We start from the raw sequence: 16,105 nt of genomic DNA on the forward strand, positions 1-16,105 counted from the left end.
ACATTATTCTATTGTTAGATTAATGTAAGTACAAAACAGTCAGTATACAGAACATGTTAGCTAGCTAGCTAGCTAAGTAGCCTTGTTAACTAGCTTGAACATTGAACATTTACATTTTACATTTACGTCATTTAGCAGACGCTCTTATCCAGAGCGACTTACAAATTGGTGCATTCACCTTATAGCCAGTGGGATAACCACTTTACAATGTTTTTTTTTCTTTCTTTCTTTCTTTGGGGTGGGGTAAGGGGGGGTAGAAGGATTACTTTATCCTATCCCAGGGGTTCCTTAAAGAGGTGGGGTTTCAAATGTCTCCGGAAGGTGGTGAGTGACTCCGCTGTCCTGGCGTCGTGAGGGACCTTGTTCCACCATTGGGGTGCCAGAGCAGCGAACAGTTTTGACTGGGCTGAGCGGGAACTGTGCTTCAGCAGAGGTAGGGGAGCCAGCAGGCCAGAGGTGGATGAACGCAATGCCCTCGTTTGGGTGTAGGGACTAATCAGAGCCTGAAGGTACGGAGGTGCCGTTCCCCTCACAGCTCCGTAGGCAAGCACCATGGTCTTGTAGCAGATGCGAGCTTCAACTGGAAGCCAGTGTAGTGTGTGGAGGAGCGGGGTGACGTGAGAGAACTTGGGAAGGTTGAACACCAGACGGGCTGCGGCATTCTGGATGAGTTGTAGGGGTTTAATGGCACAGGAAGGGAGCCCAGCCAACAGCGAGTTGCAGTAATCCAGACGGGAGATGACAAGTGCCTGGATTAGGACCTGTGCCGCTTCCTGTGTAAGGCAGGGTCGTACTCTCCGAATGTTGTTGAGCATGAACCTACAGGATCGGGTCACCGCCTTGATGTTAGCGGAGAACGACAGGGTGTTGTCCAGGGTTGTCATGGAATTCAAATGAGGAGATAGACAGATGGGTCAGGGGAAAAATAGAGAATGTCCATTTGGGAGAGATGAGGATTCCTGTGCCACCACCCCGCTGAACAGATGCTCTCGGGGTATGCGAGAACACATGGTCAGACGAGGAGAGAGCAGTAGGAGTAGCAGTGTTTTCAGTGGTAATCCATGTTTCCGTCAGCGCCAAGAAGTCGAGGGACTGGAGGGTAGCATAGGCTGAGATGAACTCTGCCTTGTTGGCAGCAGAACGGCAGTTCCAGAGGCTGCCTGAGACCTGGAACTCCACGTGGGTGGTGCGTGCAGGGACCACCAGGTTAGAGAGGCAGCAGCCACGCGGTGTGAGGCGTTTGTATAGCCTGTGCGGAGAGGAGAGAACAGGGATAGGCAGAGGCATAGTTGACAGGCTGCAGAAAATGGCTACAATAATGCAAAGGAGATCGGAATGAAATGAACTAAACATCTGGGAAAGGAGAGAGCAGGGCCTCCCTCACCACAACACCCAAATATAACTCTCCCAACTTCCACCTCAGAAACTATAATTGTTGTAAACTACAGCGGTTCAATGTTTTCTAGGAATAGACTAACTTAGTTTATTCAGCTAGCTAACTAGGTACAGTATTCTTCCGTGAAAATCGTCCAGGGCACCTAGTCATAAGACGCCACAGCCAGCTAGCATGCCGGACTCCAACAACACGGTTTAACACCAATACTCGGCCACAACAAACCACCAGTGTGTCAACACGCCAAGCTATCTATCTCCTCATTTGAATTCCATGCTGTCACAGTCACTAGCCAATTTAAGCTTAACATCCTTGTCATTTATCGCCCTCCAGGTTCCCTTGGAGAGTTCATCAATGAGCTTGACGCCTTGATAAGTTCCTTTCCTGAGGATGGCTCACCCCTCACAGTTCTGGGGGACTTCAACCTCCCTACGTCTACCTTTGACTCATTTCTCTCTGCCTCCTTCTTTCCACTCCTCTCCTCTTTTGACCTCACCCCTCTCACTGTCCCCCCTACTCACAAGGCAGGCAATACGCTTGACCTCATCTTTACTAGATGCTGTTCTTCTACTAATCTCACTGCAACTCCCCTCCATGTCTCCGATCACTACTTTGTATCCTTTTCTCTCTCGCTCTCCTCCAACACTACTCACTCTGCCCCTACTCAGATGGTAATGCGCCGTCGCAACCTTCGCTCTCTCTCTCCCGCTACTCTCTCCTCTTCCATCCTATCATCTCTTCCCTCTGCCCAATTCTTCTCCCTCCAATCTCCTGATTCTGCCTCCTCAACCCTCCTCTCCTCTCTTTCTGCATCCTTTGACTCTCTATGTCCCCTATCCTCCCGGCCGGCTCGGTCCTCCCCTCCAGCTCCGTGGCTTGATGACTCATTGCGAGCTCACAGAACAGGGCTCCGGGCAGCCAAGCGGAAATAGAGGAAAACTAGACTCCCTGCGGACCTGGCATCTTTTCACTCCCTCCTCTCTACATTTTCTTCATCTGTTTCTGCTGCTAAAGCCACTTTCTACCACTGTAAATTCCAAGCATCTGCCTCTAACCCTAGGAAGCTCTTTGCCACCTTCTCCTCACTGCTGAATTAGCCAACTCTCTAGCCAACTCTCCTGCTATCTCTCTCAGAATGACCTTCTTGATCCAAACCAGTCAGGTTTCAAGACTGGTCATTCAACTGAGACTGCTCTTCTCTGTGTCACGGAGGCTCTCCGGACTGGTAAAGCTAACTCTCTCTCCTTTGCTCTTATCCTTCTAGACCTATCTGCTGCCTTTGATACTGTGAACCATCAGATCCTCCTCTCCACCCTCTCCGAGTTGGGCATCTCCGGCGCTGCTCACTCTTGGATTGCGTCCTACCTGACAGGTCACTCCTACCAGGTGGCGTGGCGAGAATCTGTCTCCGCACCACGTGCTCTTACCACTGGTGTCCCCCAGGGCTCAGTTCTAGGCCCTCTACTATTCTCTCTATACACCAAGTCACTTGGCTCTGTCATATCCTCACATGGTCACTCCTATCATTGCTACACAGATGACACACAATTCATTTTCTCCTTTCCCCCTTCTGATAACCAGGTGGCGAATCGTATCTCTGCATGTCTGGCAGACATATCAGTGTGGATGTCGGATCACCACCTCAAGCTGAACCTCGGCAAGACAGAGCTGCTTTTCCTCCCGGGGAAGGACTGCCCGATCCAAGATCTCGCCATCACGGTTGACAACTCCATTGTGTCCTCCTCCCAGAGTGCAAAGAACCTTGGCGTGACCCTGGACAACACCCTGTCGTTCTACGCTAACATCAAAGCGGTGACCCGATCCTGCAGGTTCATGCTCTACAACATTCGCAGAGTATGACCCTACCTTACACAAAAAGCGGCACAGGTCCTAATCCAGGCACTTGTCATCTCCCGTCTGGATTACTGCAACTCGCTGTTGGCTGGGCTCCCTGCCTGTGCCATTAAACCCCTACAACTTATCCAGAACGCTGCAGCCCGTCTGGTGTTCAACCTTCCCAAGTTCTCTCATGTCACCCCGCTCCTCCGCACACTCCACTGGCTTCCAGTTGAGGCTCGCATCTACTACAATACCATGGTGCTTGCCTATGGAGCTGTGAGTGGAACGGCACCTCCTTACCTTCAGGCTCTGATCAGACCCTACACCCAAACGAGGGCACTACGTTCATCCACCTCTGGCCTGCTAGCCCCCCTACCTCTACAGAAGCACATTTCACAGTTCCCGCTCAGCCCAGTCAAAGCTATTCGCTGCTCTGGCACCCCCATGGTGGAACAAGCTCCCCCACGACGCCAGGACAGTGGAGTCACTGACCACCTTCCGGAGACACTTGAAACCCTAGTTCTTTAAGGAATACCTGGAATAGTATAAAAGTAATCCTTTAATGTTTTGTACACTCAGTAGGCCATGAATACATCCCAAGTAGGAAGACAGGCTGAGGTTGTTCATGGATGGATGTACTGTATGTAATGATACTTGGATTGTTGTTTGCAAAAGAGAAAGGTAATTGCTGTTGTTCCTAAAACAACCACAAGGTGGAAGCATAACATCAGCTAATGCTTGAAGAACACAAGTTCTCAAAACATTTACATTTACATTTACGTCATTTAGCAGACGCTCTTATCCAGAGCGACTTACAAAACAAATTCAAGTTCACTCAAATATCTTACAAGCAACTCCTACTACAACAAACTGAAATATTGTACTTTCTGACAAATGGATAACAAAAAATAAATGCATGCCAGGTAGAACACATTGACATCTTACAACATTATCTGCGCAGAGTTCAATCTGAATATTATTGTCGTTATTAATCTCTTAGCAGACTATTTCAAGATGAACAAAGATTATTTAAGGAGTTGAAAAGTGAGGCTCCAAGATTATTTAAAGTGAAAAGTGATGCTCCAGGTGAGTGAAAATATTTGTAGTTTGTGTGAGAGAGAGTGGGTTGTTTGTCTATTGCCAGTAGCCATCCATCTCTTGGTTCAGGAACACGAGCACTGGGGGAATTAGTGCACTTTATGCCAGTGGAAACCTGAACGGGAGCCCACCACCACTGGGCCTGAACTTCACTTGCAAGTTCCTCACAAATAGTTACTATTTTACTGAACAACATTCTCTTCTCTACTCTCCAATCCTCTCCTACTCACCAGTTCCCTGTCTCTCATCCTCTCCCACACTGACAGCCATCCTCTCTTCTGCAATCCTCTCCTCTCTTCTCCCCTGCCCTCTCCTCCATCTCTCTGGTATTGCTTCTTTCCCTAAGCCAGTAAATCACTGAGCTTCAGTGACGCTGTGAGAGAGGAGATTACGATGGAGGGATGAGGGAGGGGAGGAGAGGAGGAGCTCTTCCTGTTATAGTGACCACGTGCGCCTCCCGCCTCACTGCAGCACTCTCAGACCGACAGCAGCATCATCACAACAGCAGCAGCGATTGGCTCCTTCCACATGGTGAGTGAGAGTGCAACTTCACTCCCTCTTTCTATCCTTTGCTCTCTCTCTCTCTCTCTCTTTTTCTCTCTCTCTCTCGTTGTGTCTGTCAGATTAAAAGGAGTTTCTGTGCGATAAGAGCACGTTGGTGGAACACACACACGCCTCCACTGCATGGCTCTCACAAAGGTAAGCAGCAGCCTGAGGAGAGAGATACTGGCTGGGTCAGGAGGATGCTGCTTTGGGGAGGTGGTGGTGATAAAGTTCAAAATGGGTGGTTAGGGAAGTGAAGCCCTTCCTTCACTGTTTCAGCCAAGATGCTGTTTTGGTAGGAGTTAGGGAGGGAACTGCTCCTAGATTGTGAAGACAGATGCTGCTTTTGAAGTTGCTGGGTGGGGAAATGTTTTTGGTGTGTCTGTCTCTGTGGTTCAGCTCTGACAGGTGGAGGGAAACAAGATAAAGTTGCAGGGCTGTCGTTGATGCCAGGCTGACAGCTGCCCTTGTGGTTACAAGAGGCTGAGGGTTTTGTATGTTTCAGATATATGTCTTCATTTTGGAGGATGCAATGCATTTGCAAATTGCTTTTTATATCATGATTGTCATATAAACCAGTGAGTGAACAGGTTGGTAAGAAACTATCTCCCTCTTTTGCAGTCGATTTGGCATTATTTAGTTCAGCAGTAGAGTTGTCGAGCTGAGGGGAGTGCATGTGTTTTGTTTGTGTTCAAATCATGTACAGTATACTGCCAGTTTGAGTTTGCAGCCAGCAGCAGGCTCAGTCCCCTTAATGAAATAACAACAGGACAGAGGCTTTCCAGTGGGGAATTAGCATAATGCCCATCTGCTGTGTACTATGACAAATAAATATGACAATCATATTCCATTACACACACACACACACACACACAAGCAGACACATACACACACGCATACCATAAGCAGCACTACAGCTGTTGAGTCTGTATGTATAAAAGAATCCACTACTGCTAGAGTTACACTAAGCCCCTACGAGCAGCATCCCACTAAAGGCATTGTAGAATAGGGAGGGGTGCATGCATACACGATGAGAGACAGAAATAGACACAGAAAGAGGAGAGAGAGAGGGTGAGAAAGAGAGAAGAGAGAGAGGGGGAGATAGAAAGGAAATGTGAGACGGGGAGGCGGTGTGGCGTGGTGTGGAGTAGGAGACTGAGAACAGGTGTTAGCCGTACAGCCGTCTGTAATGCTAACCAGTTCCCTGGCCTCACCCACATCACTCAGACACAGAGATCGTTCTCAGTGAAATGGGAGGCCTGGCCTCTGAAGAGAGAGAGACATGCTGACTGGGCTTCTGTGATAAACACAGTGGAGAACAGACCATCCTCACTCAGCACACTGTGACCTTGCTGTAGCGGTCTAGCGGACCTTGAGGCTGGATGGATGTCAGGGATATAGTATCACGGGAAAGAGACGCAGCCTGATAATGATACAAAGAGAGCTCACAGTCAGAATCTCAACAATCTAAAAAAAGACCATGACAAAAATAATACATACGAGTAAAGCACTACTGTTAAATCAAATCACAGCCAACTATGTTAACCTAATGATACATTATTAACCCTAATCTCTTGAAGAAATTGGAATACTGTATATGAGCTGCCCATAGGCCTAAAATGCTGATAGTGTATTACAAAATGCAGTAGAAAGACCAAACTGAGATTGAATCCTTACCTTTGCCCAGTCATAGCCATTAGGCTGTGGAGTTTGTGTGGCGATTGTGTCTGAGCCTCTTAGGCCTTTGCAGACTGTACGAATTTTGCAGTCTTATGCCACAATTTTACCGTCCCAAACAAAATGTCCACGTCATCTGCAAATTCTTAAGTTGTGAACGATTGTTGGACGTCTTGGCTTGTTCGATGTGACAGGGTCTAGGTCTGCCGATTAAGTACCACTCAATTCCGTTTATAGTGTAGTGTGGCTGGTGTTACAAGCCAATCCCGGTGACTGACCAATAGGAACATGACCGGCACTGAGTATGCACACAATAATACGGTTATTGTGAATAGTCAGATTAATATAATAGCTTGATATAAACATTTACATGCTGTGCAAGAAGAACAACTTCCCTAATAATCTTGTTTACAGAAGATTCCAATCGGCAATCAAAATAAACATTCTACAACAGTGACCATGTTATTTTGGGGAGTTCAGACATCTAAAGTTTGTATGTGAAAACTATTTCTAAGATGCATACTTTCAGTTTTTCCGAACTCACTTCACTCGCGCATAAGCATAGAGGGAGGCTTGCGCTGCTGGTGCTGGCACATGCACAGATCAAACACACCGCTGCAGTTGACGTAGCCTATATCGGCTAACGTAGCCTCGCAAACCAATCGCAGAATGTGACTACAGAACTGAAGCAAATCATATGATCTGGCTAGGTTGACATTAAGATTTTCATTTGGTAACATCGCACAGTGTGACGTGATAATCGTAAAAGACTGAATCCGACGTACAGTCTGCAAAGGCCTTTAGCAGTGAGTAGGCGTGTGAAGTCTTGTATAGAGCAGCTGGTGGAGGAAGAGGAGGAAGAGGAGGAAACGTGGCTGGGAAAAAAGGCCTATTGTCCCCCTGAAAATATCCACAACAATGGCATGACATCAACCAGGAAATGTACGTGACCTATCTCAAGGTACAAACCTCAGCCAAGACATTCAGGAGCTAAACTTTAGAGTTAACCTCAGGTCATTGCTGCACTGACTGACTGACTAAATGGTCTGTTATATTTGGACTGCAGGTCTGGTGTGTGTGTGTGTGTTTCACAGTGTGAATGTGAGCATTTCAAACCACGAGTGCATAGATGCATGAAATCCAAGATTGTGCCCATTTTCAGATGAACACATTTAACTCAATTCACATTCACTGCCATCTAGTACAGCTATTACTTGTTCTAATGATGATTTATGATTACTGTCACATCCTCCCAAACACATACAATCATGATTATCATTTAATGATGAGGCCCATACACAAGCATGAAGCACCTACAGTACTTTAGGTATGCTATTCTATGTGAAATTAAAGGATTTCCGGACGTAGACAAGAGATACAGGGATTTGAGTCTGAGGTCAGATGGTCCCTATAAGGCTAGTGACTGACCCCTTTATCTGCCTTGGAGACTACCCTGGTTTGTGTTCATTATTGTACGCAATGGAAAACGTTTTAAGATGTGTGTTTCTTATTGGACAGGTCCAGGTAGTCCCTTCCTGTTTCAGGCCATTTTTGTCCATTTGGTGCAAAATAAATACAACCCTGGTCTGCGGTTCAGATCTGCTCAAACCATCTCAGAGCTGTCAAAACAAATAACCAAAAAACAGCAAGACCTTTACAAAGGGTGAAGGTCCGGATCACTGGGAACATGTGCCATCTCACTTTACCCCAGATGCATGCCGATTGAAATGTCAAAGGGTTCACAGGTGGAGGAAGAGCAGGAAGTCATCCATTAATAATATAACCAAGAGGGAGATGAGGTAGGATGGAGATGGAGCGTGGGCAGTGAAAGGTCTGTTGTTCTGGGGTCATGGAAGGAAAGAGACTTTCTTCCTCCTTCTTCATGACTCATAGGAAATACCTGCTTTTGATGATAGGGGCTCATAAGGTTGATGAGTCCATTAGTCTACTACCACAATAGACCTGTTTGAACTGTATTGACCCACCATACTAATCTGCTTAAAGGTGTAATGGCGACACTGATGTTCCTCTTTGTTCAATGCTAAGAAGTTGGTTTCTCGCATGGGAGATTAGGGTTCAGATCCCACCTGTGACAATGGCGTCCAGGTAGCTTAGTGGTTAAGAGTGTTGTGCCTGTAACCGAAAGGTCGCTGGGTCTAATCCCAGAGCCAACTAGGTGAAAAATCTGTTGATGTGCCCTTGAGCAAGGCACTTAACCCTAATTGCTCATGTAAGTTGCTCTGGATAAGAGTGTCTGCTAAATGACTAAAATGTAAATGTCCAATGTGGGGTGGTCTCTCATGGGGGAGGAGGTAAAAGGGGGTGAATGTAGCGGACATGAGTTGGGCTTACGTTCTCACATGTGTCATGACTGCAACTTCAAAAGCAGTGTTACCCTCAGCGTAAGAGTGAATTTAATCTTGGCCTAATGGTAAGGTGTTGGCTTCTCTGGTGGGAGACCAGGGTTCAGATCTTGCCTGTGACAAAGGCAGATTGCTATCTTGATCTAGTAAGGGATATACTGTATATGCAGTGTTGTCTCTAATAGCCTGACACTGTATATTATAGTTTAAATACAATATCTAAAACATGCTGTGGCTTAAGTAGTTGATAGACTTGGTATGCAGCAGGCACTGAGTGTACTGAAAAATATGACAGTTTGATACTGTTTAATCCAACCATGATGGCCTTGATTACCACAGAGCTAATACCTGCATAACTGTTTTAGCTGACATTCAAACAAATGGGTCTTTCACCACATAGACCAACTATATATTTTTCCCTCCACTGAAAAGCAGTGTTAGCCAAGAAATATATCTACACACATTATTCATTTGCCTGGCATTCAGATAGCATCCCGCTTAGGGCCCCACGACCAATTTATTTATCAGTCAGGATTTCAACTTACTGTTGAGAGTTAGTATAGTAGAAAATAGTAAAAATGTGGTTGTGCATCAGCAGTTTTCTTCTTGTTATGTCAGTCATTGACAGTCACTCAATTAGCCATGTCAGCAAAAAAAATTTGCCAGCTATCTAAACCTTGTAGTAATCATGACCAAATTACGGCCAGGCACGCAGGGCACGTGCCCAGGGGGGCTGACCTCAAGGGGCCCCCATTAGTTTTGTTAGTCACTCTCACTAAAATATCATATTAACATGGCATAAGTTATGACAAAATCTGTAGAATTATAGCAAATTAGCTTTTAAACTGCAACATTTTCTCTCCACCCCATGGCAAAGTGTGTGTGTGTGTGTGGGGGGGGGGGCAACCAAATCTCACTTAGTGCCCCCAAAAGGCTAGGGCCAGCCCTGCATCCTGTCACTGGTCTGTGTCCAGTGTGCCTGCATGTACATGTGGTGCACCAATCAGTCAGATTGTCTCCCTCACATAGTAATCAGTCATGGCTCTTCAAACACAATGTATCTCTTTCTCTGCTCCCTCGCCACAAACTTGCAACCATTTGTTTCCATCACCTTTGAACAGCCTAAGCCTATGAGTGGAACATGATATGTTCCTGTGCATAGATAAGAATGGGCAATCTCATAAAGATCAGATCATCTCTTGGCTATAAATATATAAGCTCCTTATCAGTGCTGCTACTGCACTGTACTGTAGTAGGTCCCAGCATGATCATTTACAGGTGCTGACGTGAATTCACTTTCTGCACCTTTCAGCACTTCAGCTGGAGAGCAGTGTCACAGGAGACAGTATTGCCCTGCAAATTGGATTTTCGACAGCTTCGCTCAGCAGAAACGTCATGGTGCTTCAGCATTACAGTTTGACAGCATTAGCCATCCAACTGCTGTGTATGTATGCCTAGTTTAAAAAATATATAACATTTGTTGTATGAACGCCCAACGTGAAGCTGTCCAATTCCTAATTAGGTGAGGTAGGCTACCCTAATGTTCTACTTACTACCACAGAGACCTATTTACTTTACTACACTAAATTAAATTAAATTAACTACAGTTTGAGGGACCGTCTCCCTAATTGTCTGAATGTGATTTCCTCTTAGGAAATCCTCAGTGAAGTATGTATGGCAACAGCCATTAGAAATGTCTGTGTAAACATCTTCCTCACAATGAGAAAAATATTTCACTTAGAACAATAGGGAGCAAGAAAAAGCGCTGTTCAAGTGTGAAGCTTTGACTCTGTCTATGTACTCTCTAGCGACATGAGCTGAAACTTAAAGTAAGCAATAGTGCGAACACAACAGACTTAGGGCTCTATCTTAGGCTGGTGCTAAGGAGGCGCAAGTATCAAACCCACGTTAGTTGTTTCATGTAGATTATGCATCCCCATTTTCACAGAGCGTCCCTAGTCCGATTACCAAAGACATTCTCATCCAAACTATTCAGTCCTCTTATAATGCCATATCAACGATACAATTGACAGGAGTCTAGTATTTTGTATAGACATGCAAATGTTATGCATAAAGACATTTAGACCTACGTGGGCACTGTGCACACAGTGCCATTGAATGAGAGAAGCGATTTATGATATCCTGCTTATGACCCGATCCTATTTAGAAATATTGTTATTGGTTTAAAAAACAGATTGATTGTTTTTCGCTTAATTTGATTGAAAACCAAAGTTATTAAAAAGATTCACCGTCCATGGGTTTATGGTGAAAACGCACATGGCTGGAATGCAATGAAATTTCGTCTGCTATTTCTGGAGAAGTGGAAATATGATTTGTTAGATGGTTCCATGATGTTAATAAAACATGACATTTGCGAGCAGTATATCGGTAAGTGGACATTCCCCCTTTTCTATGTTACAGTAGGCCTTTATTGGATCTTTATCCAGCTACTGTGAAACGATTGGATGTGCTGTAAAACCCTCCATAGTCTATGTTGCCTTGTCTGTATTCTATATCCACGGGGAGCAATTATGGTGCCTGCAACTTTTTTTAGACATAGCCTATTTAAAACAAGTTGCTGTTCCGTTTTTATAAGAATTTGATTCGAATTATACAGTGTCTTTTCAGGCTTTATCTATAGCCTAGTGAATGTAATCTTTCTTATTGACTACGTTTGGCATGTCCATGTCCAGACTGCAATTTACAGTAGGCCTAGCCCCTATCTTAGTGCGAATGCTATAGTAGAGGTCTTCACGGGTCCACCCGAACCTGAATACCCGAGACCCGACCCTTTTCCCTCGGGTCCGGGTCGGGTCCTGTTTTATTGTCATCGGGTCTGGGCTCCCATGTAACTACAGCTGATCTACCCGAGTGGACCCAAATGGACCTGACCACGGCTCTGCATATAGACTCAATGGTTATTAAAATGGGAAGAGGTCTGTCCATGATAAGGCGTTGCTCTGCTTTCTTTAATATCTCAGTCAACCAGACAGGTGCTACAGGCCCTAGTTTTGTCGCACCGGGACTACTGTCCAGTTGTGTTGTCAGGTGCGTCAAAGAAGGACATAGGCAAATTCCAGTTGGTTCAAAACAGAGCAACACGTATTGCACTTAGATGTACACAGAGGGCGAATGTCAATGACATGCATGTCAATCTCTCCTGGCTCAAAGTTGAGGAGAGATTGACTGCATCACTATTGGTCTTTGTGCGAGGTGTTGAAGGTACCGAACTGTCTGTTCAAGCAGTTGGCACACAGTTCGGACACTCATCGGTATCACACAAGACATGCAACCAGAGGTCTCTTCACAGTCCCCAGTTCCAGAACAGAGGCTGGGAAACACACAGTATTAAATAGATCCATGAATAAATAGAGCCATGAATATTAAATGAAGAAAGGGAATGTGTCTCCTCTTTGCGGAGAGGCTGTTTACTGTTTCACTGATATTCTTCACTGTGCTTTGTCCCCAGATGTCATGGCGTCAGACATACAGAAGCTCAAAGTTTTGAAATGTCTATAGCAATAAAACCAGATTCAAAAACCAGACAAAAGAACACCTTACGGCACGACGGGGACTGTGAAGAGACACACAGACATATTTATGCATTTTGTATTGTATTTTGCATTAACAAACAAGTTTCTCTGAAGAGAGACATGGCTCTTCTAGAATACAGTAATGTCTTTACAGTATTATGTATGTGATAAGTGGTTGGGAAACAACTGTGATATGTGGTTGTCTCGCCTGGCTATCTTAAGATGAATGCACTAGCTGTGGTTCGCTCTGGATGGGAGCGTCTGCTGAATGGCTAAATTGTAATGTAAATGTATTGCTATGTATGTATATTTATGTATATTATGTATTTTATTTGTTGTGTTGTTTCCTGTTTGGACCCCAGGAAGAGTATCTGCTGCCCCTGCAGCAGCTAATTGGGGATCCTAATAAATACAAAAATAGTTATAGCATATTTATTTTATGCAAATAAGGTGCATTTATTGACCTATAGAAGGCCTAGCCAACAAAGACCTATTCATTAACCAGAAGAGCAACTTGACTGATAACATATTTTTCTGTCCTTGGGTCCAATCGGTTCTGGTCTAGACCCGGACCCGTTAGGGTACGGTTCAGGTCTAGGTCTGGTTGTCGCCAGCGGCATTCGGGTTCGGGTCTGATTGTTCTCGGGTCCTTTTGGGTCTGGGTCCAACTTTCTGGACCCGAGAAGACCTTTATGCTATAGCCTATGTTTAAAGATGTATTTCCATATTGAAGCAATGCAATTTGAACAATGTGGATTGCAAACATGTTCAACATAATTAGCAAATATGGGGCTATAATGGACTAACATTTGAATTGGAGTTGATGAAAACACAATACATAAAATACCGTAAATACACAACTTGAAGCAACCACATATTTATCAATGGAGCGCGTTCTGATTAGCCAGTGAGCGGCCAAGCCTTGACACACACCCACAACTTGTTTATTCATCAAAACCCAGCCTTTTCTCGCCACCGCCAGCTACTGTCCCAATAATTCCGGTTGTAAAAATAGCAGCGCTAACATTTACCATTGCATTAGGTTTGTTAAAATAAAGCCCTTAATGTTGCCAATTAAAAAATAAAGGAACAATGTGATACAGAGGACTAAATAAAAGTTCAGGTTTATCAAAGTTATTGCAAGTGGCAGGTGTTTCCTGTAAAGAGGAACCTTGCCTTTGTGTCAGAGCATTGTTTCCAGTCTTATGGCAACTACAGGCCAAGAAAATGCTTTTTATAAACAGGGTCTATTGACAAGCCCATGATAGAGGTCTAAGCGGAGAGCAGAGAAACTGTATAAAAATAAGGTGGGAGCCAGGGGACAAGTGGAAGAGTTGTCTCTGCACAGACTGGAAGTTATTTCTGGAGTAGACATGCAGAAAGAAAAATCTTTATAATCAGGAAGGGGAAATTGGGTTTTCTTAGGATTTACAAAAGGCAGGAAATCTATGCACTCCGAACAGGTAGTCCATGATCATGCATGGTGGTTGTATAGCATACAGTGTATTTCACAAGAAAGCCATTAAAATGATTACTGATCCATCTGCCATCACATTCTGCTCTTCTTTCCCCTTGCATTTTTCTCACATTCTATTTTTAGTGGTAATGGAGTTATACAACAAAAACCACCTTCCTGAAAGTAGGAAAAATTATATGACGCCCTCACTTGCTACCGCTTATCCTTGGAATCCTCTCAGTGGAAAAAAATGGCTAGATCTGAAAATAGGTCAAAGTCCTGATGCCATTACTATTTGAAATTTGTTACAACATCATGAGGGCAGCAAGGCCGTCCACTGACAGCTGTTCTTCTGCCTGTCCCATTTCTCAGCTAAGGACATGAGGGCAAATGAGAAATGTTGGCTTTAAGAACCCAAACCCCTCCGGCCTTGTCAGTAAGTAAGGAGGAACACACACAGACAAACAACATACAGGCTTATATCAACATAAACTCCAAGCCACAGAGAATAACAGCTTACCAACCTACCAAGCTCACCAGAAATTACCATCCCCTAAAATTCACCCACTTTGCTGTCCTTATGGATCCCATACTCAGGATTGAATAGCAGACAGACAGTGGAAATACGCTCAACTGTATTAGGGGCTAATTGATGTTGATAGGGCAAGCGTTGCCTCCCAGTGTGAAACTGACGGCCCTGAATAAGCTGCAACACCTATCCTTTTACCAGACGATCCTGTCGCTCCGAAGGCTTTTCACCTATCTCATCTGTCTGCTCATTACACCTTGGCTATCATTCCCTTAAATAGCCCATCATGCCATGCCAGAAAGACCCACAGCACTCTCAGGTCACCTCCCATTAAATCACAACTACACTGACAGCCTGGGAGGACAGCCAAGGACTACTGCCTGCCTCCATTCACAATTAATATGTCATCACTAAGGGTTGCAGGGGTCATATGCAACAAAAGACAACCAAGGCAATTGGTCCTGTATAACATTGTGAAGTGTAAAACACCCCTAGAAAGTGTCCTGAAAAGGACTTAGAATATTAAATGAAGAAAGAGAATGTGTCTCCTCTTTGCGGACAGGCTGTTTACTGTTTTAATCAAATCAAATCAAATTGTATTTGCCACATGTGCCGAATACAACAGGTGTACAGTCGTGGTCAAATGTTTTGTGATTGACACAAATACTAATTTTCACAAATTCTGCTGCCTCAGTTTTGATGATGGGAATTTGCATATACTCCAGAATGTCATGAAGAGTGATCAGATGAATTGCAATTAATTGCAAAGTCCCTCTTTGCCATGAAAATGAACTTAATCCCCAAAAAACATTTCCACTGCATTTCAGCCCTGCCACAAAAGGACCAGCTGCCATCATGTCAGTGATTCTCTCGTTAACACAGGTGAGAGTGTTGACGAGGACAAGGATGGAGATCACTCTGTCATGCTGATTGAGTTAGAATAACAGACTGGAAGCTTTAAAAGGAGGGTGGTGCTTGAAATCATTGTTCTTCCTGAAGAAGGTGTCAGGGCGCCCAAGAAAGTCCAGCAAGCGCCAGGACCGTCTCCTAAAGTTGATTCAGTGCAAATAGTCCGGGTAGCCATGATTAGCTGTTCAGGAGACTTATAGCTTGGGGGTAGAAGCTGATATTTTTCACTGTGCTTTGTCCCCAGATGTCATGGCGTCCGACATACAGAAGCTCAAAGTTTCGGAATGTGTACGGCAAGGCAGGCAACCGAGAGCAGTGCTTCGATGGCATCCCCATCACCAGAAATGTCCATGACAACCACTTCTGTGCTGTCAATGCCAAGTTCCTGGCCACTGTCACGGAGACTGCAGGTGGAGGGTCTTTTCTCGTCATCCCTGTCAACAAGGTAGGCTGCACACCATATTGATGTTGGGGCTCTATTTTAACAAACCTAACAAAATGTATATATACAGTGGGGAGAACAAGTATTTGATACACTGCCGATTTTGCAGGGTTTCCTACTTACAAAGCATGTAGAGGTCTGTACTTTTTATCATAGGTACACTTCAACTGTGAGAGACAGAATCTAAAACAAAAATCCAGAAAATCACATTGTATGATTTTTAAGTAATTGATTTGCATTTTATTGCATGACATAAGTATTTGATCACCTACCAACCAGTAAGAATTCCGGCTCTCACAGACCTGTTAGTTTTTCTTTAAGAA

The 16,105-nt window shown here is 44.6% G+C and overlaps 1 protein-coding gene across 3 annotated transcripts in view; it reads left to right on the forward strand.

Annotated features, from left to right (window-relative positions):
* The first annotated feature begins 4,811 nt into the window (after positions 1 to 4,811).
* Positions 4,812 to 16,105, forward strand: part of LOC121532102 (coronin-2B) — a 62,916-nt gene continuing 51,622 nt past the window's right edge. For 2 of the 3 annotated variants that reach the window (XM_041837802.2, XM_041837804.2), the window contains exons 1-2: positions 4,921 to 5,029; positions 15,585 to 15,785. In XM_041837802.2, coding sequence (XP_041693736.2) covers positions 5,015 to 5,029; positions 15,585 to 15,785 — 216 coding nt within the window. In that variant the 5' untranslated portion in view covers positions 4,921 to 5,014. Of the gene's footprint in view, positions 4,862 to 4,920; positions 5,030 to 15,584; positions 15,786 to 16,105 lie in introns of those variants that run through there. The other variant, XM_041837803.2, reaches the window with a different exon arrangement.

This window comes from Coregonus clupeaformis, chromosome 19, assembly GCF_020615455.1.
Source record: "Coregonus clupeaformis isolate EN_2021a chromosome 19, ASM2061545v1, whole genome shotgun sequence".
Lineage (NCBI taxonomy): Eukaryota > Metazoa > Chordata > Actinopteri > Salmoniformes > Salmonidae > Coregonus > Coregonus clupeaformis.